Source organism: Mesoplodon densirostris, chromosome 15, assembly GCF_025265405.1.
Source record: "Mesoplodon densirostris isolate mMesDen1 chromosome 15, mMesDen1 primary haplotype, whole genome shotgun sequence".
Taxonomy (NCBI): Eukaryota; Metazoa; Chordata; class Mammalia; order Artiodactyla; family Ziphiidae; genus Mesoplodon; species Mesoplodon densirostris.
Genome location: NC_082675.1, coordinates 70,039,486 through 70,067,290, shown reverse-complemented (window position 1 = coordinate 70,067,290; position 27,805 = coordinate 70,039,486). Strand labels below are relative to the sequence as shown.

General features: G+C 38.0%; 1 protein-coding gene across 1 annotated transcript in view; it reads right to left on the bottom strand.

Annotated features, from left to right (window-relative positions):
- Positions 1 to 5,898: 5,898 nt before the first annotated feature.
- The window catches only part of DCC (DCC netrin 1 receptor), an 808,121-nt gene continuing 786,214 nt past the window's right edge, over positions 5,899 to 27,805 (bottom strand). The window contains exons 28-29 of the mRNA XM_060118369.1: positions 13,257 to 13,399; positions 5,899 to 9,483 (exon numbers count right to left, since the gene is read on the bottom strand). Of these exons, the coding sequence (XP_059974352.1) occupies positions 9,394 to 9,483; positions 13,257 to 13,399 (233 nt within the window). The 3' untranslated portion in view covers positions 5,899 to 9,393. The remainder of the gene's footprint in view (positions 9,484 to 13,256; positions 13,400 to 27,805) is intronic.

The following is a 27,805-nucleotide window of genomic DNA, read 5'->3' as shown; positions in this document are numbered from 1 at the left end:
CCTATTTATATATTTTAAATGCATGAAAATGTTCACAAATGTCAAGGGGAAAGATTGAGTGCAGAGACTTTCAGAAGTAGCATTCAGTAGGCTTTTGCCAAGTACTGAAAATTGTAGTAGGGGCTTTACATACATTGTCTGATTTAAATTTAAGCCCACAATATACATTTAAAGTAAATGTTATAGTCAATTTTTTGAAACATCTTATTTCAGGAAGAAATAGGAACAATTAATGACAAATAAGGAGCCATAGCTACAAAATTAAAATACTGCCACTGTTAAGAGAGTTCCACACCAAAGAACAGTTTTTCGCTTGAATAAAAAGAAAAGTAGCTGAGGGAAACAACCACAGAGTCAAAGAATAGCACAAGAGTTAAATCCTTAAGAAATATTAAGGAGGTGAAAAATTATTCTACTAAGAGGTATTTTGTCAAACTTACATATAGAGTCAGAAAAGATATTAGCAAAGACAGGGAAATTAAGGGACTGTCATTAATTTATAAAGAAGAATGTTAATTAAAACCTGAAAGGAATCTGGGAAAAATTACTTCTGTTATTTATTTCAAGAAATCTTTTGAACTGCTAACGAGGACATTTGGATTATCTCAGGAATAATTGCCTTAGTATTTATTGTATGAAATTATGAGTTTCCAAAGTTAAGGTGAAAGAGAGATTAGTCACAAATGAGAGGAAAAGGAATATAGTAATATGGAAATAAGAAATTGGTAAATAAAAAATAGGTGAAGATTATACTTAGGTAAATAGAAGGTAGGACAAAACCTAGGTGCTTAAAAAATACCTAGTATTGAACAATTACAATGGTGTCTGGAGAGTTGCCCCTAACAGTGAACCCCGATTTCCCATTATCATATCAATGGACTCAGAAAAAAATATAATAGAAGGAGGAAGAGGAAGGGGAGAAGGGAGAGAAGAAGACATTATTACTGAAAAACAGGACCTCTCCACCAAACCAGAAAAATTTTTTTCTTTTTTCCCTAGCTATAAGGCCAATAAAACTTCAAGGAAGCATAGTATATAGGCCATTCTTACCACATTGCCAGTAATCTTATACAAAATGATCTTCGGATCACAAGTGAAAAGTTTATATCAACCAAAAATCCAGGCAAGTATCACTCTGGCTGCCTCAAAAAGCATCAGGCACCCAGAAGTTACTTATTCTTTCTTCTAATCTCTCTCTTCTCCACTACATTCATTTGTTTACTGAACTGTCAGAATAGAACTGGGCAGAAAGGGTAAGAGAGGAACTAATGTGCTTGGGCACATTTCTCTTTACAGTAGTCTAGGTAGAGGTAGAAAACAGAAGAGATAGGGCATCTGTTTATTCTTGAGCTTTGCTTTTTCATGTACTCCACTTGGCAATCAGGAAAAAGTCTATCGAACACAAGGGGAAATAAAATGGAGTCAGGAGCAACTCAAACGACCAGAGGGTTGACACACATTGATCTAAATAGATCTTCCTTCATTTCAGAGTAAATAGATTAAAAATACTTAAATCTAAAATAAAGATAAGAATGGGTTAAAGTAATGAGACATAAGAAGCTGATAGGATAATCCTTTACAAAACCAGTAGAATGTTCTTTCATAGAAAACTTATAAAAAAATGTCAACTCTCTGAAAGAGAATTGAAATATAATGAAGAAAGAACAGGATGGGATAAAAAGACAGCATGATGAAATGAAGGAGGCAGTGGGTAAATAAAGGAAGAATTGCAATAAAATTTAAAATCCAAGTGCACAACTAAAACCATTATTGGAGGCAAAGATTTACAAAAAGCAAAAGTAGTGATGTGGATGACCAACCTGATGCAAAGGATGTTTAGAGAAAAGAGTAATGTGTGAAAAATAATGAGAAGCTTAATGATGGGATGGAAGTCAGGAAATATTTGTAAGAGTTACAGATGCACCTTTAAAACACATCAAAATAAATGGAAATGAGTAATTAATGAATTGAAGAAAATTTCCATGAAAGAGAGCAGTGTCAACCTTTCTGAATTCCAGCTCTGGGTAAACCTCTCTGATTTTCCAATTTCATTCAGATCTATTAAATTCTCCTACCTGCATATTAATGCAATCTGCTATCTATCTTCATTATAGCATTTTAGGGTATTTAAGATAGAGAGTATATCATTTTTTGACTACTCCAAAATCCTTCTTATAAAGATATTTGCAGTGGAGAGAGTAGCTAGTTTATCCCTTAACCTTCTCCTGTCTAAGTCAAACAGCAGTAATCCATTTTATTTTTCTTCAAATAACTGGTTTTTCATGGAGATACTATCTCTGATAGCTTCTGTGAAAGCGTGGCATCCTTCTGTAAGAGACGATTACATAAATTGAATATGTGAGATAAAACAGACTGTCGTAAATATGTTACTTCTAGGTCTTGCATATCACTTTAACATTTTGGTGTTAACGTATATTTCAGGAGTCATAGAATAAATATCAGCATTTACAGAAAATGGCTCTGAAATATCCTTACTTGGAATTTTTAAAATTGTGGTAAAGTATACCTAACATAAAATTTAAAATTTTAATATTTTTAAGTGTATAGTACAGTTCAGTAGCATTAAGTATGTTCACATTGCTGGGCTACCATTGCCACCATCCATCTCCAGAACTTTTTTCATCTCCCAAAACTGCAACTCTATACCTATTAAGCAATTACTCCTCATTCCCCTATCTTCCCAGCCCCTGGTAACTACTGTTCTGTCTCTCTGAATGTGACTACCTTAGGTACCTCATTTAAGTGGAATCATACACTGTTTATTCTTTTGTGATGAGCTTATTTCATTTCACATAATGTCCTCAAGCTTCATCCATGTTGTAGCATGTGTCAGAGTGTCCTTCCTTTTAAAGCTAATATTCCATTATACACACACATACACACACACACACTCACGTGCGCACACACACACACACATATTTTGTTTATGTATTCATTTGTTGATGAGCTCTTGGGTTGTTTTCACCTTTTGCCTATAGTGAATAACAGTGCTATGAACATGGGGGTCCAAATATCTCTTAAGTCCCTACTTTTAATTCTTTTGGATATATGCCCGGAAGTGGAATTGTTGGATATGGTAATTCTATCATTGGGTAATTCTATGTTTAATTTTTTGAGGAACCACCATACTGGTGGTTTATGGCTGCACTGTTTACTAGTTTACTAGTTCCCACTAGCAATGCACAAGGGTTCCAATTTCTCCAGGTTCTTGGTGATCTTAACCACAATTTTTTTCTCTAGGTGGAATGATTATGCATTGAAGAAGACGGGAAGAGCTAGGTGGCCTTTAAAACCTCACCTGTCCTGGCACTGGTGATGCATTGACTTCAAGCAAACTCTCTGAATAGTTCTCTGCTTACCCAAAAGAGTTAGTAAAACTTTTATTAATATGTGATTTTCTCTTAAGGAATAGATTACACGCCCAACTTCATCCTTCAATACTCATAGCCATATATTATTCAGTGCGTATGTGTCCCCATGTTCTGCAGTTGACATGATAAGAATGAAATATCTTGAGGATGGAGAGAGTATTATATTTACTTGGTGTTGGCATGTTGAAATGGGAACAAAAATAGTAGGGTCTTTGCCTTGGGTTAAATCCCTAAAAACGGCCCTTGACATGAAGATTTGTGTAAAAGTGATTTATTAAGAAGTGCTCCCAGGAGAAATCACTAGGGGGAGAGGGGGAGAGGGAAATAGAAAGGAGGCAAGCCAAACATGGGTGCTGTATCTAGGGTGCAATATTGTGGAGCAGTATCTCCCCACAGAGAGTCAGTCACTCTGGCTCAGTCCTGCAGGGGGACTCTGGAAATGAGTTGGCTTACACTGCAGAATTGTCTCAATGAGGGCATGGGGGCTGCAGTATTTACCAGCTATTGGTGAGATCTGATCTGGAGTTTCCAGCTCTCCTGTGTATGTAGGCAAAGCAAGTTCTGGCAGCCCGAGGCAGCCCTCCAACACACATGGGTATTTATTGGCTATTGGGATAGAAAGCATACTGAGCATGTGCATGAAAAGGACCCAAAGGGACTGACAGTCTCTGATACACATGTCAAAAAGGCAGCATGTATCCTGAGGATGAGAATAGGCAGGCAGGGGTTAGGGTCATGTGCATGTCGTATCAGCCATTTAATATAAATAACATGAAGAAAGAACTTTGTATCAAAACTTTATTTATTAAACAAAAAATGCACCATTGGAATAACATTTCTATAAAAAATGAATATGAGACTGTTCTACAGTGATTACAAAACCCCTTTTTCCTCGTGTAGTAGTATACAAGATCATGTGTAGAAACAGTCATCGTTTTAAACTGTAAGCAAGTTTCCTTTCTCATAGAACAAGATTTACACTTAAATATTGCAATCACTAGTCTAATTTGGTTAACAATGCTAGAGTCTGACAATTTAAAGAAACTCTTTGTAGGCTCAAAATATCTTTTTTTAAAAAAAGGCATTTTGTAGCAACAAACAATTTCTTTTTCCACTAAGGCTAGTTAAAGCTGTAGTATACCCATTTCTACCAAATCAACCTACCACTAGCACACTAACAATTTGTTTGAATCGCAAAGCCCTTTGAGAGAATAAGTAGCATTGATCTATAAAATGCTATCAGAATATTGTAGGTTTGGTGGTATTGTGTTTGAATGACCCTGGAAAGGGAGAAGGCGGTGATGATGGCGATTCAGTGGAGGCTTTGCCTGGGCGTATCCTCATACTCAGCAGTGGACGATTCTTTTCCAAAGTGGTCCCTCTGAGATATGGAACACTGCAGCTTTAACAGCCATATCTAGATTCCCAACCAGATCTCCCTTTGTATCATAAATTATCCAAAAAGAAGCCACTCTAAATAATAAATTAAATATTACTTATAAAAAGTACACCCCAGACCCACCCACCCAGCCCCCAAACAAGCTGACAATTCACAAAGTTCCAAATTGTCAGGTTTACCCTTCGATAATAAAAAACAGCATTTTTCCTCCTCCCCAACATTCCTTTCTTGCATCTGCGAACACACTTGCAGCACACACTGAGATACCTTGGCCCATGCATCTGTGTTTGCGACATCTTGTAGAGTTTTGCTGTTGCTCTCCAACCAACGAAAAAATCATAGGATGACAGTGTACAAAGGCTCTCTACTGACAGCAGGAGAAATCCTTCAGAGAGTGCAACTAGAATTCCACCAAGTGAACATTATGCAATAGCGGCAACAGAGAGCCCAGACAACAGGCTTAGTGTGCGCTCGCCTGTATAATCTCGCGGACGAGGAACTACTCAGGCATTTCTTTTCAGAATCAGGACATTTTGGAAGCAGGTATTTGGATAGCAAGTTACACTGAGGCATGGGAGCACATATTTCAAATGCAATGGAATATCATACAGAACATCCATCTATGATTTTTCCAAAGTCTGATTTAATTTGAAATGCTGGAATCAAGTAAGAAGCTTTTCAGTACACTATGAAAGTGATTTCTGAAACTTACCAGAGAAATACAAATTATTATTATTATGAGTAAAATGTTGCTTTGAAAGTAATTTTTAAAAGAGATGTTAGAGTTGAGTGTGTGACTGCTCTGCTGCTCTAGAATGTTGGGGGTTCTCTATTGTGTATATGGATTATAAACAGGCTAGGACACGAACCTCTGGCTTTAGGGATGATCTGCGTTTAGATGAAGTAAACTGGTCCAGGAAGGGAAAGCAACCTTGTTCCTCATTTATTTTAAAGTTCTGACGGTTTTGTTTTTTATTAACACAGCCAAAAGTAAGGAATTTTTCTATTTTTTCTCCCTCTCATGAACTAGAAATGGACATTCTGAAACTACAAGGAGTCTGAGTCTGGGACACAATTTTATCTAAAAGGTAAGGTGATCTCTTTAGAGGTGGGTTTTTTTTTTTTTTTTTTTTTTTTTTGGTTAGAATTCCAGTCCAGCAGTCATGTATGAGACACTATTACATTTGGAAGAGACCTGAAGACGATTCTTTAAACAAAGTCAACAGACAGGTGTATCACAAGGGTGGTTAGGAATGAGCAACCATCTTCAAGCACTACAAAGGCTTCCAGAAAGACTTGTACTTAGATTCTTGATCAGAAAAGCCAGCAAGTGCCAACCAAACATTACAGTTTCCAAATGTTGTCTGGAATGACACACTAATGTTGGACAGCTCTCCTTCTGTAGCTCTTACCAATGCAGGGGACGAAAACATACATGTCATTGTGAAACACCCTTATTTTGAAGAGAAGAATGTTATATCCAACTCCTCCCAGGAAGCCTTAATAAGTTCACCTCTTATATCCCTGGCTTGATATATTTCCTTTTTTTCCAGCTTGTTCAATTGTGTGTGCATTTTATAATGCCCAGATATAAAGTTCCATTATTTAAATACCCTAGAAGCTTATAGCTCTGCTGTACAAAGAGGTAGCTATGACTGGTTTCTTACTGAATGTGAGTCACTAATATTTAACTTTTAGCTAGAGCATCCTCCAAATATGTTTTATGCATTTTGAGCTATCTGCATTTTTGTGAGTTTAACAGCTGCAGAACTTTCTAGAGGAAAGAAAATAGCTTTCTTATCAGTATGAAATGAAAAATACCAAACTTTTTCAAGAGAAGGCTCTTGCCTGACAGTTCAGCAGAGTGCGGGGGAGGCCTGAGGATGCCCCGCCATGTTTTATTTTCTTCTTTTTTGGGGAGAAATGACTCCTGGTGGCAGAGCTGCTGGTTGGCTGTCATGTATCACTATGGGAATCAAAGAGATTTATGAGCTTAAAGAGCCCTGTATGTCATGAACCAGACTCAGAGACAGATTTCTTCTTGTCAGGAGATCAGGAGACTGGGAAATTAAAGAGTTACCTATAAACTTGGGCAGGCAGTTGTACACACGCATGAACTATCTGAGAGAACGGGCAGCAGAGTTGTACAGAGTTGCAGTCAAGTTGTTTCATATTCAAACCATTGGGTACATCTCCCAAGAGTCTCTTGTGAGAATTTAAATGGATTCTACTGTATATACAGTGCATGGAGCTAAGATTTATTAGCATTGTCGATTACTGAAAAAAAACATTGGCTTTGTTTAATGAAGAAAGTTTCAAGAGCATCCACTGAACTCAAATAATGTATATTTTCATATATTTTTAAAAAATATATTTCCTAGGGTCATTGACTTCAGAGGAGTCTAGAATGTTGTGAAAATGCTAGTTCTCTTGATTGTGCAGATACAGTCTATAGATTGAAGATGTGACTAATCCCTGAAATCCGAGATTTCTAGCTCATTCCAAACTGGACACTCAGGATGACCTTCCTTGGATGTCAAATGCCTTCAGAGTCTGTTCCATGTTTGTGAGGATTAGAAAGGGAAAGCCATCCTAGGACCTCGAGAAGATAAGGCTGGTCTAATGAACATTTTCTTTTCTGAGCTAATGGATTATTTCTGTATGACTCAATATTATGTTATGAAATGCCTTGTTCCATGTCAGTGGAGGGTTGTTTGCCTAAGCACCCTAGATGTTGAATAAGAGTTGTCTGCCCCCTAGGATAACATCACATAGCTCTTCAGAAGGACTTCATGAAAATATAAGTAAATTGATCAAGCACTCCTTGTTGAAGGAACAGTTTCACAAATGGACCGGACTTTCTAATGAACCATTTGAGCAAGCCCTCTCTTTGACATAAGCTTTCTTTCCCGACATAAAACTGTAAAAAAATAATCTGAATTACTACTTCTGTTACAGTGCCATTTTGCTCAAAATATTTCATTCAGGGATTCATATATAATTACCCACCTAATAAAAGGAGCTATTAGGCTGTAAAGATCCTATCCCTTCCACGCTCTTTTAAAATTATGACCTACTCAAGCTTGAAATCAAAGGCAGAGCTGAAAGGAATAATTCAGCTGAAACTCTCTTATTGGGTTTTCAAGTTGCCTAACTGATAAATATGCAAACTGGCGCCCTTTTGGCGATTCAGCTGCATAAATGGATTAACTCCAAATGCAGCTGCAAATTCAAAAACTAAAAGGGTGCACACAAAATCTTTTTAATTTCACCTAGTTGCAAGATGTAGATAAACATGGCAGTAGGAATTTAAGATTCTATGTCACAATGAAGATGCAGTTTTAAAGAGTATCCACTGGGTTTAGGATGTGTCACAAGTGTAAAGTGATGCCTTTCCCTCTGCTGCTCTCTGACTCTGGGCAGGTCAAGGTTTCCTTGACAACAAAGCTTGGTGGTTGTCACCTACCAACACGGCCTGCTGTAAGTCAGTGAGGACTTTGTTGGTGGAAGTGACATCACTCAAGAGAAGGTACTGTTTGAAACTGCCTTCCATTTTCCTTCCCTTCCTCATGATGACTCTGCCATTTCCACAGAGGGTTTCAGAAAGGTGGGTCAGGAGGCCATGGGATGTGTGGAGTCAGCCACCTGGCCAGGGCTGGTTGCCAAGGGGAACTCAGGGAGGGATGGGGTGGAGGGGGGAACCCTTCTAGCCAGACTCCTGAGGGAGACGGACTTGGTGAAGCTTTGAAATATCATCACAGTGTGGTATGGCATGAAAGCCACCCAAATTAAAATTTCCTATTACAAGCTTAAGCACGTAATTATCATGTGTCTGAAAAGATTGCATATTGTGTCCTCTTTTAGGAAATGGACTGGCTGCTGGCAGGATGCCACTAGTTGCAGATTTCTAAGTGTTCCTGTTCTCCAGACATCAATGTTAATCAAGAGTGGATTTACCAATACTTGCTAAAATGGGTGAATTTTACAGCCACTTGCTGAATTCCACCACCTGTACAAGAATGACTTGAGTTACAAAACGTAAGCATTTGCTGCCTTTTGTTTACTTGTTTACTTTTTTGTGCTGTCAGAAAAACATCCAATCCTTTGGTGCTATGTAGTGAGAAAATTCCCATGGGTTCTTTGTACTTTAAATTTGAAAATAAAATAGTGGGCTTGCACTGATTTGCCATGGCAGGGTACAGGCTTCAATAATGCACTTGCATTTTGTAAGACTAGACCTACACATAGAAGAAAATGACAGGCCTTGATGAAGGAAAACATAAGCATTTGTCATGACAGTGTGGTCACTGCAGTGGCAAAGGCCCAGGACTATTCTAGCAGCTTCAGCTTTGACGTTGCAGTGAAGATGTATCTTTGCTTTTTTTAAGGGACCCCAGAGTCATCATTTTGAAACTCCTGATGCTTATGAAAGAAGGGATGCTTATTCCTTCTGAACTGCTTCAGGATCTTTCAGAACTCAGTGGTCCTGATGGTTAACCTGTACACTGGATAGAGTTCTTGGACACAGGTGTGCTGTTTATGGGTAATTGGTAATGCTGCAAAGGTCCCGGAAAATTCACCTCATCAATTCGGCAATGTGTGTTAAAAGGCCGAGCCTGTGATAGCGTTAAGTTGCTTCATTAGCCCTTCCAAACTTGCCATTTGTTCGCTCAAATCATCCTGTTCATACACCTACAGAGAGAATGAGAGCAAACAATTAGTACAGGTGGATATTGGTGCACTCCTTTTGTTAAGGCAGGGCGATGTCTAACTGATTCACCATATTCTCATGCATGGCACGGTGGCCCATAGTCAGGGGCTGTGGACTCAGCATATCATCATTGAATGAAGATGCTGGTAATAAAAGAGGCAGTGATGAATGATTGTCTGCTATTTCACTGACTTCATCCTTGTGATGAGGCAAAGGCTTTAGTGTCGGAAAAAATCTTGCTTCAAATCAAGTTCTACCCAACTGTGTGATCTTGGACAAGTTAGTAAACCTCTCTGATGTGTAGTTCTCAGATGTAAAATGATGATGGTGATATCTATTTCATAGGCTATTCTCAGCATCCTGGGACATGTTTAGTGGTTATCAATGTTCAGCACATGGTACCTAGTCAATATGTTCCTTTTCCTTTCCATTAGGATGTGAACAGAATTTACATCACCAGGTTTCCTTTCTTTGTAACACCACATAGGCACTTTTTTATGTGTGGGAACTTGACCTGACCAGTGAAAAGTCTGAGGATTATGACCTTAGTTTGTGTGTGAAAACAGAATTCTCACCCCAAACCAGAACTGGCTCTGTGCGTGGTTGTAAAGGTGACCTTATGACATGGTTTGATTGGTGGATAAAATGGAAAGCCTGAACTGCAGAATCTTAGTGACCATATTGTCTGTAACTCTCCCTTACTGTGAGCCACTAGAATCGTGCCATTAATAATACCTCGCTGGGCTTCCCTGGTGGCACAGTGGTTGGGAGTCTGCCTGCTGATGCAGGGGACACGGGTTCGTGCCCTGGTCCGGGAAGATCCCACATGCCGCGGAGCGGCTGGGCCCGTGAGCCAGGGCCGCTGAGCCTGCGCGTCCGGAGCCTGTGCTCCGCAACGGGAGGGGCCACAACAGTGAGAGGCCCGCGTACCGCAAAAAAAAAAAATGCCTCGCTATTAGTGAGCACAGACCCCCTGGTCACTAGCCTCGGGGATTTGGATTCAGTAGGTCAAGGAAAGGTTAGAATCTCTTCCTTTTATAAAGCTTCCCAGCTAATTTTGATGGTCAGCCTGTGGGGAAAACAAGGCTGTGGTGTTGATTTGAATCCCAGTTCTTCTATAGACTTGACTTTTGAGTCTGTCTCCTTATTTGTCAAATGGGAATAGCAAGCTTACCTCACTGGGTACCTGGGAGGATTCACCAGGTCAGTTTGGCGAGTGGTAAGTGCTCAATAAATGTTAGTATCTTTTTTCTTTTCCTTCTCGAAATACCCTTTGTTTTGACTTATACATACCGACTCTACCTGATTATTCTTGGTTAGCTCATTCATTTGATGAACTTATTGAAATTATTGAACCAAATTGAGGCCTGAGGCAGGATGTTTTGCTCTGTGAAGGCCAGGAAGCATTACTCAGTACTATGGTCAGAATGTATTTGTCAGTCCTGCCAAATAAACACCCTGGATGCCATGAGAACACTGGTGGAGAAGATATGCACAAAGCCACTCCAGCCACTGAACAAACAACTTGTGGTATTAAACAGGTGAGAAATGGTACCTTCTTATAGGAATCTCAACCTGCCAGTGAATGACTTGGTCATGTAATGTGTAATCTTCAGAGTTTAACAGGGATGGAAAGATGTAGCCAATTTGGCCCAAAAGACTGACCTATGTATGAGGAGGAATGCTGAAGGGAACTGATTAATTTGATAACTCCTTTCCCAAAATGATGTCATAGTTATCTGTGTTGTTTTCTCAAATTATTTAGATCTTGTCCAATACAGCAACCTCAAGCCACATGTAGTAGCTACTGGATCTTTGAAATGTGGATAGCCTGAATAGAGATGCATTGTACACATGAAATACACATCATATTCTGAGCACTTAGTACAAAAAAAGTAAAATATCTTAATGATAAATTTTTATATTTATGGCATGTTGAAATGATAATATTTTGGAAGTATTGGGTTAGATAAAATATATCATTGAAAGTAATCTCACCTGTTTATTTTTACATCTTTTCATGTGGCTCCTAGAAAGTTTTAAACTACACATGTGATTCACATTATATTTTTATAGGATAGTGATGATCTAGGTTATTTGTCCCATTTCTATATTTCCTTTAACATATTATATAATCTTACTGCTGTTCATATTATACTTTTGGCTGTCACCCCTTGGAGTCACTATATTTTTCTAATCAAACTTTTAAAACAGTTTTATTTTAATTTTTTTGGCTGCATTGGGTCTTATTTGCAGTATGTGGGGTTGCAGTGCATGGGCTTCTCTCTAGTTGTGGAGTCCAGGTTTTCTCTTCTCTAGTTGTGGTGCACAGGTTTCAGAGTGCATGGGTTCTGTAGTTTGCAGCGCACAGGCTTTCTAGTTGAGGCACGTGTGCTCAGTAGTTGTGGCGCGCAGGCTTAGCTGCCCTGTGGCATGTAGGACCTTAGTTCCCTGACCAGGGATCGAACCCGCATTCCCCGCATTGTAAGGCAGATTCTTTACCACTGGACCACCAGGGAAGTCCCTTAGAGTCAATCTTAAGTGCAAAAGCTGGGCCACCTGACATGATTCCTTATGAGATGAGATATATAAATTTAGGATTTGATCTGAATTAAGATATGGCTAACAAGTGTGACACTAAACTATTGCAATATGTAAACAGCTATATCCTGACAGAGCAGTGTGTTAGATTTTTGTAAATTTGAATCTTTTAAGTATGAAAGTATGTTAATTATATAACATACTTCTGCAAACATTCACACACATACACATATCCAGACTGTCTGATCTCCAAGTGTTAAAATATTTTATTATTTATAGTACTGAAAACAATAAAATCAAGAAAAAATTTACTGTTAATTCAAATGAGATGATTCTAATCTGGTTTTTTTTTTGCATCTTTTTTCCCCCTTCCAGTCCTCTAATTTTTCAAGGTATCATATGTGTTAGTACCTTAGCCTTCTTTTAAATGTTTTCTCTTGAATTATATTCAGAAACACTCCAGAGTTTTCTAAATCGCTGCCTTCAGGCAACATCTTTTTAAATCTCCCTCAAAATGCATTGTTGGGGGAATTGTTTGCTTTCTCAAAATTTTGATTTTTTTTGGTCCCCATTGATTTTTTCAGAGTTTTCTAATTTGATTACTTTTTAGCTGCCTCCCTTAGTTGGCAAACTTTTCTCTCATTAAATAACTAAACTTTCCCCTCTTATTTTCAAAATATATCAGTTCCTTTTTTTTTCTTCCTAAATTCCTTCCTTCATTTCTTCATTTTGTGTTTTCCTCTTCTCAATTCTGTATTTCTAGGCTATTTTATGATTTGATAAGTGACATGTATGATAACTTCAGAAAGCTCCTCAGAGTATAGCTTTATTACTATTTTCTTATTTTAAAGAATAATTATATAGTTATATTTCCAGGTATGCCAAGGTATTTCATCTCATTGATGAAAATGTGTGTGTGTGTGTGTGTGTATATATACATATATGTATGTAAAGTCACTCATTCTGTTGCTATCTGCTTGTATTTACAAGATTGGTACTTAAAAGTACCAACGAGTTTTTAGTATAACTAAATCCCTGATATAATATTTTTCCCTAAAGTTTCTTCTCTTCATATATAAGTGCAGGAAAACAGAACTAAACAAACAATAAGAACAGCAAGGGCTTGGGGTTAACGGGGAGTGCTGGTTGGCTTAGACTGCGTTGCACAGCAGTGCTTCCCTTAATGGGGCATGAATTTCAAGGATGGTCTTACATTGGCTGGATCCTCTGTTGGTTTGTGGCTCTCCTCAGACACTTCAGGGGCTGTTGGCACAGATACAGGAAGCAAAGGAGATCTTGCCTTTCCAGCCAACCCAAGAGAGGCTGTTTTGACATGAGTCTTGGGAAGAGCAGGCCCTAAAAAGAAAACACAGTGTGATGAAAGTACTGTATAAAACACCCTGGAACAAACTCTCAAGCAGGTAAGCCGAATCCAGTGGGTTGGCATTGCTTTTAGGTTATTGTTCATTCTGTAGTCTAGAGATGGATTCTGACACAATGAACAGGCTCACTTTATTTCTACTGAATCGAAAACAACCCCAATTAGGCCTCTCCAGATGAAGCTCCACCAGTCATATGTAATTTCAAGTGGATTTCAAATCTCCCTGTGAAAGGTTGCCTGGGAGTTGCAGACTGTTCATCACACCTTCTAAGTGTCAGCCCAGCTCATCTGGGGCCAGCCTCAGCTTTGAGCCAGAAAGCCCTGTGCTAAACCACCTATATAAGCCATAAACTGTGAGTGTCAAGGAATATTTGTGCAGTTAAAAGAGATGGTTGCTGTGATCTGGAAATGAGTGTTAGATGTTACGGTACAAAACAGTCCTTTATGGCTAACCTGATTGAATATCATTATTGATTTTCTTTTGGAAAAGAAAAAAGATATGATTCTGTCCTGATGAGTATTAGTTTCTCTCAATGAAATACATTCTAATCCTCATGAAAATCATTTGAGTAACTGCTGAGTTTCTCCCAAATGATATTTCAGTCTGCTATAAACAATGGCTACCTTTTCTTTTTGGGTCTAAAATTTGCCTTGTAAATTCTGCTTAGATTATAGCAGGAATATAACTTTGTCCCTATAGTCTAAAACAAAAATTCTATAAAGGCATATCGAATCAGCTAGTATACCTCACATACCTAAGGACTTTTGTCATTCTTACTACTATAACCAAGACCTTAGCATAGAAGGCACTGAAGTCATCAAAAGAAGTTTGCCTCAGTTCTCTTCTATCATCAGTGATGATATTTAAGTTCTAATGATCCCAATGGCGTACTATATATTTTGGGGAAAAAAGTTATTTTGCCCATACTTTCAAAAACATAATTCTAGTTAATAAAACTCAAAAGTTATTCTACTATTAGAGAAATAAGGGGTATTTGCTTACTGGGAAAGAAAGAATGCAAACAATCTAGGAGGCTAGCAATTTGCTAAATGCTAAGTCCCAACAAAAGCACATTTTCTCATACCGTGGCCTAGCATTTAATTCCTTCATATTTATATTCTTTCACTCTTTTTCTTAAACCAAGGCTCAAAGTCTGCAGTTAGAATCATTTATCACTAGAGGGTGATCTGAGGTTTTTGGTAACTCATATGAGAAGAGATATAGAGACAGGAGAAACAAGAATCATTTTCTTAAGGAAGGAATATTTATGGAGTTCCTACTAAGCTCTAGACTTATGCTAAGCATTTTAGTTCACTTTAGGCAAAATAACATAGTGCAGAAGAATTTGCTACTTACCAACCCAATCTGAATTCAGATGCTATAAAGCCTAACTATGTACTACATATGTAATTCCTTGTTCAACTAATTTCTCTTGCCTGTTTCTTCATCTATAAAATAGAAGTAATAATTTGTGAGGATTGATAAGATTAAAGTGGCTGCTTTCCTGTAACTTGTTCAAAGAGAGCTAGCTATTATTAATATTTAATTGCCAAAACAAGCCTGCTAAGTATTCTATCTCCAGTTCATATATGAGGATGCTAAAATGAAGAGAAATGGAGTAACTTGCTTAAGTTCATACATTTCAAAAGGGCAGACAGCAAGGATTTGCAACTGAGCAAATTAAGGTTTTATCATTGATATTTTGATCTAGTCTATCCAATTTAAAGGAGGTTTTCAAAGAAGCAATGTAAAAGAATATGAAATCTAGTTCAAGACTATAAGTAACCTGAGGGTAGAAACTATTTATTGTATTACACTTTCTCAGTAGTTAAATTATGTTTGAATTTAAGGGGGAAACAATGAACTTCAGCATTAATTTAAACAACTTTTATTACAATGTTGTTTAAATTTATACAAACATAACACTTGGCAGAACCTTTATAAACTTGTAGTTCTAATACTATGCTATAAAACCAAAACATGTTTAAAATTAAACAGCAAAGTCCTATACACATACGTTTGGTGCTCACTGCTGCGCCACAAGTGATTTTGGGTTTGTCTTACATGATCAATTTTCACTCTCAGTTTTTTTCTCTTTGAACAATAGGCAAACCTTCATTCTTCCAGAGAATGTAATGCCAGCTGGTTTTCATTAGATCTGAAGAAATCATTTATATAGTAAGTCTGCCTCTGACTATAAACACAGTGTTCCTAGAGCCAACTTAGTTGTAACCCCAAATACAAAGGCAGGCATTTAAAACCCCTGGCAGAATGATGCTATAAAATGACCCTTGACATACTCCACCTTGTGTAATTCACCTTAATCATACAGATGATCACCTAAGGGAAAGCACAAAGTTTAACGAGGACTTTTCATACAGTACTGGTGAACGTTGAGAATGTATCTGTTGAAGTCCCACTTGGAATTTCATTTTCTGAATTCTGTTTATAATCCTTTCGAGAATGTTCACAATATTCTGATGACAGCTGAACGTAGCTTTATTGCCATGGAAAGTTGTTCCTCCTATAGGTCACATTCTGTGAGTCACCTCTTCCTTCCCTACATTTAGTAGAACAGAGTAGCTGCATTTCAACAACATTTTATGTATATATCTTTTATATGTTTTGTCATAATTTTGACTTTGATTTCCTTGATGGTGAAATCTAATTGTTACTGAATTTTAAATTTTAGGTTTTTTTTTAAAATTGAAGCATAGTTGATTTACAATGCTGTGTTAGTTTCAGGTGTACAGCAAAGTGATTCAGGTATATATATTCTTTTTCAGATTCTTCTCCACTATAGGTTATTACAAGATACTGAATACAGTTCCCTGTGTGTCCCTATGGTAGGTGCTTGTTGGTTATTTTATATATAGTAGTTTGTATCCGCTAATCCCAAACTCCTAATTTATCCCGCCCCTCCATCCCTTTCCACTCTGGTAACCATAAGTTTGTTTTCTATGTCTGTGTGTCTGTTTCTGGTTTGTAAATATGTTCACGTGTATCATTTTTTAGATTTCACATGTAAGTGATATCATGTGATATTTGTCTTGGTCTGACTTACTTCACTTAGTATGATAATCTCTAAGTCCATCCATGTTGCTGCAAATGTCATTATTTCATTCTTTTCTATGGCTGAGTAATATTTTGTGTGTATATATATACCACATCTTCTTTATCTAGTCCTCTGTTGATGGACACTTGCTTCCATGTCTTGGCTATTATAAATAGTGAACATTGGGGTGCATGTATCTTTTCAAATTAGAGTTTTCTCCAGATATATGCCCAGGAGTGGGAATCACTGGATCATATGGTAACTATATTTTTACTTTTTTTTTTTTCGGTACACGGGCCTCTCACTGTTGTGGCCTCTCCCGTTGCGGAGCACAGGCTCCGGACGCACAGGCCCAGCGGCCATGGCTCACGGGCCCAGCCGCTCCGTGGCATGTGGGATCCTCCCAGACCGGGGCACGAACCCATGTCCCCTGCATCAGCAGGCGGACCCCCAACCACTGAGCCACCAGGGAAGCCCATGGACTTTGTTTTAAAGTCTGTTGTCTGTTATGAGTACTGCTACCCCTGGTTTCTTGTCACTTCTATTTGAATGAAATATCTTTTTCGCTCCCCTCACTTTCAATATAGGTGTGTCCTCCACCCTGAAGTGGGTCTCTTGTAGGCAGCATATTGTAGGTTCTTGTTTTGTTGTCCAACATGACACTCTGTCCTGTGATCAGAGCATTTAGTCTATTGACATTTAAGGTAATTATTTATAGGTATGTATTTATTGCCACTTTAAACCTTGTTTACCAGTTGATTTTGTATTTCTTTGTTCTTTTGGTTTTTCCTTTTGTAGTTTGATGGTTTTCTTTTGTATTATGCTTCAGTTCTTTTCAGTTTTGTGAATCTGTTATATGTTTTTGATTTGTGGGTACGCTGGATTGCAAGTATGTTAACCCATTACTATATCTACTTACTTGAGACTGGTAGTCATATAAGCTCAAACACAGTCTAAAAACTTATATTTTCTTACTCCCCTCCCCGACACTTTGTAATTTTGATTTCCTATTTTACATCTTCATGTTTACCCTTTTGCTGTTCATTGTGTAGTTAAAATCACTTTCACAGAAATGTTTCTTTTGATTTTTAAAAAATATATGTACTGGCTTATTTAAGTGATCTACAATGCTTTTATGTATTTGCTTTTCCTATTGTGATTTTTTCCCTTTCTTATAGATTCTTGCTTCTTTTCTATTTAGAGAACACCTTTCAATATCTCTTTTAGAGTAGGTTCAGCACTGATGTATTCTTTTGGTTTTTGCTTGTCTGAGAAATTCTTTCTCTCTCCTTCCATTCTAAATGCTAATTTTGCTGGCTAGAGTATCCTAGGTTGCAGGTTTTTCCCATTCAGGACTCTGAATATATCTTGACACTCCTTTCTGGCCTATAAAGTTTCTGTGGATAAATCAGATGATATCCTTATGGGGGGGGGGGTTCACTTGTAACTATTTGTTTTTCTCTTGCTGCCTTTAGAATTCTCATTTAACTTTTGCCATTTCAATTATAATATGTCTTATTGTGGGTCTGGTCAGGTTCATCTTGTTTGGGACCCTCTGTTCTTACTGTACCTGTATATCTTTTTCCTTCTGGGATCCCTATTATGCATAGATTGGCACACTTTATATTATCCCATACATCTCATGTGTTGCTTTGTTTTTCATTTGTCTTTCTGTCTGCTGTTCTGGTTGTGTAATTTCTGCTATTCTGTCTTCAAGATCATTCTTCTGCATTAGTTAGTTTGCTGTTTTATTGCCTGTTACTTGGTTTTCATCTTGGCAATTGAGTTGTCTAATTTTGAATCGCTCCTCTTTACAGTGATCTGCGTTTCCATTGACAGTCTTCCTTAACTTCTTCAGTATTTTTATTACCTCCTTTTTGAACTCAGAGTCTGGTAGACTGGAGAGGTATTTAAAACAAACGGGATTTCTCTTGTTTTTTAATTGGGAGTGGTACCTCTGCTTTTTCATTTTACTTATATTTCTCTAACTCTATGAATTTAGGAGAAACAGTTATCTACTGTGGTTTTGAAGGGCTGTTTTTATGTGGGAGTGACCCGGGGTGAGTCCAATATTTTTGGTGCAAGAGGGCCATTTTTTGGTACGGATGCTTGCCACCTCTTTCCTCAGGTTGTGCTGGCCCTTGTTCTGATAAAGGGTGTGTTTGGTGGTGTTGTGACCAGAGCCTTCAGTGGATGTGGGCTGAGGCCTCCTCTTTGTTCCATAGTTGTCACAGCCCTTTCAGGGGCAGGGTCTGCTCCCCAGTTGTTGGACTGGAAGCCCCCAGATCCAGTTTTAAGCTGTGGTGTGAGTAGGTGGCACTAGAGCCCTCCCACTGGGAAGGAGTTGCTGCATATTCCTCCCCAGGAGCTGTCCACCAGGACATGCACTCTGTGACGTTGCCTGCCACCTATGGTGGGCACCCACAAAGTACACTGTTGTAGGCGCTGCCCTTGGATCAGTCTCTGTTGTGGGAATGCCAGTATTCAGCTCGAATGTCCCCCAAGCACTGTACTCACAAAGCTGCTGGTGTGAACTTGCTGAAGTCACATACCAGCACCCACTGTGGGACCACCAGGAATTGGCTCAGATTTCTGCCCCACATCCACGTGTTGGCAACCCGCCTGTGCTTGTGCATTCCCAGAGCTCGTAGCAGTGCCCACTGTGAGCACACTGAGATGAGACTGCTGTGGTGGGCCCAGAACCTCCCTTTGGGCACATGTGACAATGGGCCTCCTATGGCAGACCCAGCCTCCATCCTGTGCACATTCCCAGTTGTGGCCTCGACCACACTCCAGGGCCTTCAGGCTGTCTCTGTGCAGCTAAACCAAGTCCTCTCTCTAGGTCTGTCTGCTCAAGTTTGAGTTTCAGAACCCAGGCACTGTGCACAGCAGCAGACATGTGTCTCAGGCTGGAAAGTGCAGTGAGGTGGCAAGGACTGTCTGTGCTGCCTGCTGCAAGCCAGTTGCTGCACTTTCCTCTGAGGCTACTTATCTGTCCCTGCTGACCTCCCAGCCAGAGAAGGAGGTTCCCCGGGTGAGGGAACATTTCCTCTTTCATAACTCCCTGCCAGACATGCAGGTCCCATCTCAATTCCTTTTCCCGCCTTTCATCCTACCCAATTATGTGGTGATCTTTCTTGCAGCTTTGGTTGTATGAGATCTTCTGACAGCATTCAGTAAGTAAGTATTCTGCAAGAATTGTTCCACATGTAGATGTATTTTTGATGTATTTGTAGGAAGACGTGAGCTTCCACATCCTTCTAGTCTCCCATCTTGATGTCTAAATTTTAGTTTTTAAATTTTTAGATAATCTATTTCTGAAAAATTTACATTTTAACCCTTAACTAAACACAGGCAAATATGTCTAACACATATTCACAAATTAACACAAATCAATTCACTTTAGCATAGATATATATAGCAATACAAAGAGTAACACAAGAAAAAGTAAATGGTATGGGATTAGCCTACTATGCAGGAAATTAAAACAGCCCTATTGTATACTTGGAAACATGTAAGAATAAAGATTCTTTTATAAATTATCAGACGTCTAGTTTTGCACAGAGAGAAATTATAGTTCTCACTATTAAAATACATTCTAATGGAATATTTTCTGCCTCAGATCCTAATGACTTGGGCAGATCCACAGTGTATTATACTGCATCTGAAATACTTGTATTATTACAATAAGATGCAGATATGCCTGAAGAGTACCATAGCTCAAACCCATTAGAAGGAAGATAATTGATTGTCTGGGCAACAGTTAGAACCTCCTGAGTGTTGAATACATGCAAGATGCTGTGCATTTTACAAAAGGAATTAAAGACACTACCTCAGCTCAAAGACCACGCAGTGTTTAAACCTCATGTTACTGCCTTCTCTCAAGTAATATTCACAGATTCAAATAAATTTAGAATGCTGGAACCCTGACGGCCCTTGAAGTTCATCTAATGACCCTCCCTTTATTTTGCTGGAGACAATACTGAGGTCCCTGAAGATCAAGAAATCAAGGTAGAAAATTTCAATAACATTCCCATACAGGAGAAGAATTTTGAAGAGTCTCTTAGAGTTCAGTATTAGCAGGGCTTATCTGGTGTAGTCTATGGTGTTACATTTTTTTTCATCTTCCTGAATGGGGAATTTAAGGGAAATTTATCACAGCCAATAAGACAACTTTGGTCTTGAAACTGGTAAAGCCTGGGTTGGTCCTTACAAGGTCACCAGTTTTTTCTTCACTTATGTACTTGCAGATCACTATGTATTACTGGCCCCTGTTTTGATTTTCTAAGTCTGCATCTTTTATTCTTCTGAAGAACTACGAGACATGCCTTTACTTTATGTCTGAGACCTTACTAATGGCTCTTCCAAAAGGCTACATTCTGAAGCTATTTTCTACATCATTCAAACCAAGCAGACATCTTCCTAAAAAATAGCCAGTCTAATGGCAGACTATGTTCAAGTGAGAAAGTAGTGTAGTCACCTGGCATCTGGATTAGTAAGTGATGTCTAAGAGCTCAGTCCAATCTGCAGAGGACTCACTCTTGCTGCCTCTCGCCTGCTGATGGATTCCTACTGTTGGTAGGTGATTTATCCTGAGCCCATTCATCATTTTCTTCTGTATTTTTAAAAATTGAAATATAGTTGATTTACAATGTTATATTCATTTCAGGTATTCAACGTAGTCATTTAAACCTTCCTGGATTTCAGTTGCAAATGGGCTTTGTCACCCTTCCTTTGTTGCTATCTGGCTTTTTCTACACTGCCCTCATATGCCAGTTTAAAAGCCAACTTTATTCTTGCAGCCCTGCCTGATCCCCCATTCTTGTGTGCTCCTTCTCCATGGTGGGTTATTTTAAGGCATGATAGCCTTTGCCTTGCCTGATGGTGTTCTGACAGCCTGAAAGACAGCCATAATCCTACCCTCCCAAAGAACTAGTGAAATCAGTAGCAATTAGAAAAAGCATTTACTTCAGGGTATTACACTCCTGTTCTTCAATGTCAAGAAATGATGGAATTTTTGACAGCTTTTCCTATTTTTATAGATCTAGGGAGCAGCCTCTAGAGAAGACTTTGCTTCATATTTATTTCTTCACTTTGGAGAACTGCACTATGCTGATAATTGGTTTAACATAAATAATTTTAATAAAACTTCTCTTAATTTCAGTGAAATTTCTGAGTTTTATCAGAGTAATATAGCAAAGGAAAAGAAAATGGGAGAGCGGCCAGATGGCGGAGTAGGAAGACCCTGAGCTCACCTCCTCTTATGAGCGCACCAAAATCACAATTATCTGCAGAACAACCATGGATATAAAAGAAAGATAAGAACCTACAAGAAAAGATTTTTTACAACTCTGCATAAAGAAGGGACCACAACGAGACAGGTAGGAGGGGTGGTCTTATGATATAATCAAATCCTATACCCTCAGGCAGGCAACCCACAAATTGGAGAATAATTATGTTGCAGAGGTTCTCTCACAGTAGTGAGAATTCTGAGCCCCTTGTTGGGCTCCCCAGCCTGGAAGTCCTATACTGAGTAGATAAGCCCCCAGAGTATTTGACTTTGAAGGCCAGCAAGGCTTCATTTCAGGAGCCCCACAGGACAGAAATACAGACTTCACTCTTAAAGGATGCACACAAAATCTGATGCATGCCAGGACCCAGGGCAAAAGGAGTGATTTGATAGGCGCCTAGGCCAGACCTACCTACTGCTTAGAGAGTCTCCTGGAGACATGAGGTGTGGCTGTCACTCACCCTGAGTATGCAGATACTGGTGACAGCCATATTTGGGAAAATTCTGCCATGTGAACCCTGCTCCTGGCTCATCAGCCCCACCCCAAAGCCTGTAGATGCCAGTGCTGAGCCATCTCAAGCCAAACAACTAACTGAGTGGGAACACAGTCCCACCCATCAGCAGACAGGATGCCTAAAACCTTCCTGAGCCCAACTCTTGACACACGCCCTGCCCAGCAGAGGGCCAAGACCCAGTTCCACTCTCAGTGGGCAGCCACCAGACCTGCCCTCCAGAAAGCCTGAACAAGCTTCTAGACATGCCCCATACACCAGACAAAGCAAGAAAAGTACCATCCTGCAGCCTGAGGATACAGCCAACCCACAGCAGGTCAGACCTTATCCTGGGACCAGCTAGGCCCTGTCCACTAGCAGGCCAATGCTAGCTGAAAAATTCCCTAACTTGAGAAAGGAACAGTCACCCAAGTCCAGGAAGCACAGAAAGTCCCATATAGGATTAACTCACTCAAAGAGGAACACACCAAGACAGACAGACACACTACTTAAAATGACAAAAACTAAAGAGAGAGAATATTAAAAGCAGCAAATGAAAAGCTACAAATAAATAACATACATGGGAACTCCCATAAGGCTATCAGCTGATTTTTCAGCAGAACTCTGTAGGTGAGAAGGGTATAGCACAATCTATTTAAGAGAAAAATCTACAACCAGGAGTTCAGCACCAGTAAACTAGCTTTATGACAAATTTTAAAGGAACTTCTCTAGGTGAAGAAAGAAAAGGCCACCACTAGAAATAAGAACATTATGAAATGAAAAAGCTCACTAGTAAAGGTAGGAAATCATCCACACCCAAAGCTACTGGGGAGGTTAAGTAGAAAAATCATCTAGATCCACAACAAGCAGTTAAAACAATTTGATTTAAAATATGATATAAAAAACACTAATCATGAGGGGAGGAGATTACACATAAGCAGGGTTTTTAAAATGCATTTTGAAATTGAGAGATCAAGCAACTTAAAACAATTATTTATATATATATATATATATATATATGTATATATATATATATATATATATATACACACACACACTATACAAAAACCTCATGGTATCCCCAAACCAAAGAGTTATGATATACATACACACAAAAAGGAATCCACCAAACACAACACTAAAGATAGATAGTTATCAAATCACAAGAGAAGAAAGGGAATAAAAAAGACCTATAAAAACAAATCCAAAACAACAAAATGTCAATAAGTACATATTGATAATTGCCTTAAATGTAAATGGTCTGAATGGATATGAAAACAAGACCCCATATATATGCTGCTTACAAGACACTCACTTCAGATCTGGGGACATATACATACTGAGGGGATGGAAAAAAGTATTCTACACAAATGGAAATCAAAGAGTAGCAATATTCATATCAGACAAAATAGATTTTAAGATAAAGAAAGAGACTGTTAAAGAGAGAAAAAAAGACACTACATAATAATCAAGGAATCAATCCAAGGTGATGATGTAACAATTGTAAATAGATACACACCCAACATAGGGGCATCAAAATACATAAGGCAAATATTAATAGACATAAAAGGATTAATTGTTACAATAATAGTAGGGGATTAATTGACCATTATAATAATAGTAGGGGACTTTAACATCCCACTTACATCAATGGACAGATCACCCACACAGAAAATCAACAAGGGAACACCTTAAATAACAAAAGCCTTAAATAACACATTAGACCCAATGGACTTAATGGATATTTATAGAGTATTCCATCCCAAAGCAGTAGAATACACATTCTTTTCAACTGCACGTAGAACATCTGCAGGATAGATCACATGCTAGAACACAAAACAAGCCTCAGTAAATTTAAGAAAATGGAAATCATATCAAGCATCTTTTCCAACCACAATGCTATGAGACTAGAAATCAACTTCAAGGAAAAAGAAAAAACTGCCAAAAACGCAAACATGTGGAGGCTAAATAATATGCTACTAAACAACCAGTGGATCACTGAAGAAATGAAAACTAGCTAGAGACAAATGAAAATGAAAACACAATTCAAAACCTATGGAACACAGCAAAAGCAGCAAAAGTTCTAAGAGGGAAGTTTATACTGATACAAGAATACCTCAGGAAACAAAAAGGTCTCAAATAAACAAGCTAACCTTACACCTAAAGGAACTAGGGAAAGAAGAACAAACAAAACCCAAAGTTAGCAGAAAAGAAGTCATAAAGATCAGAGCAGAAATAAGTGGAGACTTAAAACACAATAGAAAAGATCAATGAAACTAAAAGTTGGTTCTTTGAAAGAATAAACAAAATCAATAAACCTTTAGCTAGACTCATCATTAAGAAAAAAATGTATGATAAACAGTAGCAAAGGGTGGGAGGGAAGAACTGGAAATTGTTGTAAGATCCTCACACTACACATGAAGTAGTATATTATTATTTGAAGAGAGGCTAATTAAAGATGATTTTTAAACCCTAGAACAACATTAAAAATTTTTTTAGAGGTATAAGGAATAAATCAATAGTGGAAATAAAGTGGAATCATTAAAAAAAATCCTTATTAATGCAAGAAAAAGAGGAAAAAAGAAACAAAGAAAAGTTTGGACCAAAAAGAAAAGAGCTGGCGGGCTTCCCTGGTGGCTCAGTGGTTGAGAGTCCGCCTGCCAATGCAGGGACATGGGTTTGTGCCCTGGTCCGGGAAGATCCCACATGCTGTGGAGCGGCTGGGCCTGTGAGCCATGGCCACTGTGCCTGTGTGTCCGGAGCCTGTGCTCCACAATGGGAGAGAACACAACAGTGAGAGGCCCGCGTACAGCAAAAAAAAAAGAAAAGAGCTAGCAAAGTGGTAGATTTTAATCCAATCAATAATCACATTAAATGTGAATAATCTAAACATACCAATTAAAAAGAAACTGTCAGTTTAGATAAAAAGGCAAAACCCAACTAGATGCTGCCTACAGACAAAGATGACAGTGAAGTTGTAAAGGGGGTGTGCATATTTGGGGTTTTGGGGGTTATTGATTTCGGTAGTAGTTGTACAAAGTACTTCCTTTGTAATTGCTTGTTAAACTCCATTTTATATACTTGATATGTATATTCCCAATAAATAAAGTTAACTGGCAATCAAATGTCAAAAAAGAAAAAAGTGAGTTGGCCCAAATCAATAAAATTAGAAATGAAAAAGGAGAAGCTGCAACTGACACCACAGAAATACAAAGGATCTTGAGACTAGTACAAACAACTATACGCCAATAAAATGGATGGCCCAGAAGAAATGGACAAATTCTTAGAAAGGTACAATCTCACAAGACTGAACCAGGAAGAAATATGAACAGACCAACTACAAGTACTAAAATTGAATCAGTAATTTAAAAACTCCCAACAAATGAAAGTCCAGGACTAGATGGCTTCACAGGTGAATTCTACCAAAAATTTAGAGAAGAGTTATCACCTATCCTTCTGAAACTATTTCAAAAAATTGCAGAGAAAGCAACACTTCCAAACTTATTCTGTGAAGCCAGCATCACCCTGATACCCAAACTAGGAAATATATCACAGAAAAGGAAGTTACAGGCCAATATCACTGATGAACATAGATGCAAAAATCCTCAACAAAATATTAGCAAATTGAATCCAACAATATATTAAAAGGATCATACACCATGCTCAAGTGGGATTTATCCCAGGAATGCAAGGATTTTTCAATATCTGTAAATCAGTGTGATACACTGCATTAACAAACTAAAGAATAAAAATCATATTATCATCTCAATAGATGCAGAAAAAGTTTTTGAAAAAGTTCAGCATCCATTTATGATAAACTCTCCAGAAAGAGGGCATAAAGGGAACATATCTCAACATAATAAATGTTATATATGGCAAACATACAGCTAAAATCATCTTAATGGTGAAAAGCTGAAAGCATTTCCTCTAAGATCAGGAACAAGACAAGGATGTCCACTCTCACCACTCTTACTTAACATAGTTTTGGAAGTCCAAGCACAGCAATCAGAGAATAAAAAGAAGTAAAAGGAATCCAAATTGCAAAGGAAGAAGTAAAACAATCACTGTTTGCAGATGACATGATATTATACATAGAAAATCCTAGACACCAACAGAAAACTACTAGAGCTCATCAATGAATTCAGTAAACTGGCAGGATACAAAATTAGTATACAAAAATCAGTTGCATTTCTATATACTAACAATGAAGTATCAGAAATAGAAATAAAAGAAACAATCCCACTTACCATTGCATCCAAAAGAATAAAATACCTAGGAATAAACCTACCTAAGGAGACAAAAGACCTGTATGCAGAAAACTATAAGACACTGATGAAAGAAATTGAAGACAACATAATCAGATGGAAAGATAAACCATTTTCTTGGATTAGAAGAATCCATCTTGTTAAAATGACTATACTTCCAAAACCAGTCTACAGATTCAGTGCAATCCCTGTCAAATTACCAACAGCATTTTTCACAAAGCCAGAACAAATAATTTTAAAATTTGTATGGAAACACAAAAGACTCCAAGTAGCCAAAACAATTTTGAGAAAGAAGAATAGTGCTGGAGGAATCAGACTCCCTGACTTCAGACTATATTAAAAAGCCACAGTCATGAAAACAGTATGGTACTGGCACAAAAACAGACATAGATCAATGGAACAGGACAGAGAGCCCAGAAATAAACCCACTCACTTATGGTCAGTTAATCTATAACAAAACAGGCAAGAATATACAATGGAGAAAAGACAGTCTCTTCAATAGGTGGTGCTGGGAAAACAGGACAGCTACATGTAAAAGAATGAAATTAGGACATTCTCTAATACCATATACAAAAATAAACTCAAAATGGATTAAGTACCTAAAATGTAAGAATGCACACCATAAAACTCCTAGAGGAAAACATAGGCAGAACACTCTTTGAACATAAATTACAGCAATATGTATTTGATCTGTCTCCTAAATCAAAGGAAATAAAAGCAAAAATAAACAAATGGGACCTAAATAAACTTAAAAGCTTTTGCACAGTAAAGGAAACCATCCACAAAATGAAAAGTCAGTGTACTGAATGGGAGAAAATATTTGTAAATGATATGACCAGAAAGGGATTAATATTCAACACATATGAACAGCTCATACAACTCAATATCACAAAAACAGCCTGATTAAAAAATGGGCAGAAGAACTGAATAGACATTTTTCCAAAAAGGATATGCAGATGGCCAACAGACATGTGCAAAGATGCTCAACACTGCTAATCATCAGGGAAATGCAAATCAAAACCACAATAAAAGATCACCTCAAACCTGTCAGAATGGCTATCATCAAGAATAATACAAATAACAAATGGTGGCAAGAACATGGAGAAAAGGGAATTCTTGTACATTGTTGGTGGGTATGTAGGGTGGTGCAGCCACTGTGGAAAACGGTATGAAAAGTTCCTCAAAAAACTAAAAATAGAATCACCATGTGACCCAGCAATTCCATTCCATTCCTGGGTATATATCAGAAAAAACCAAAAACACTAATTCTGAAAGATAC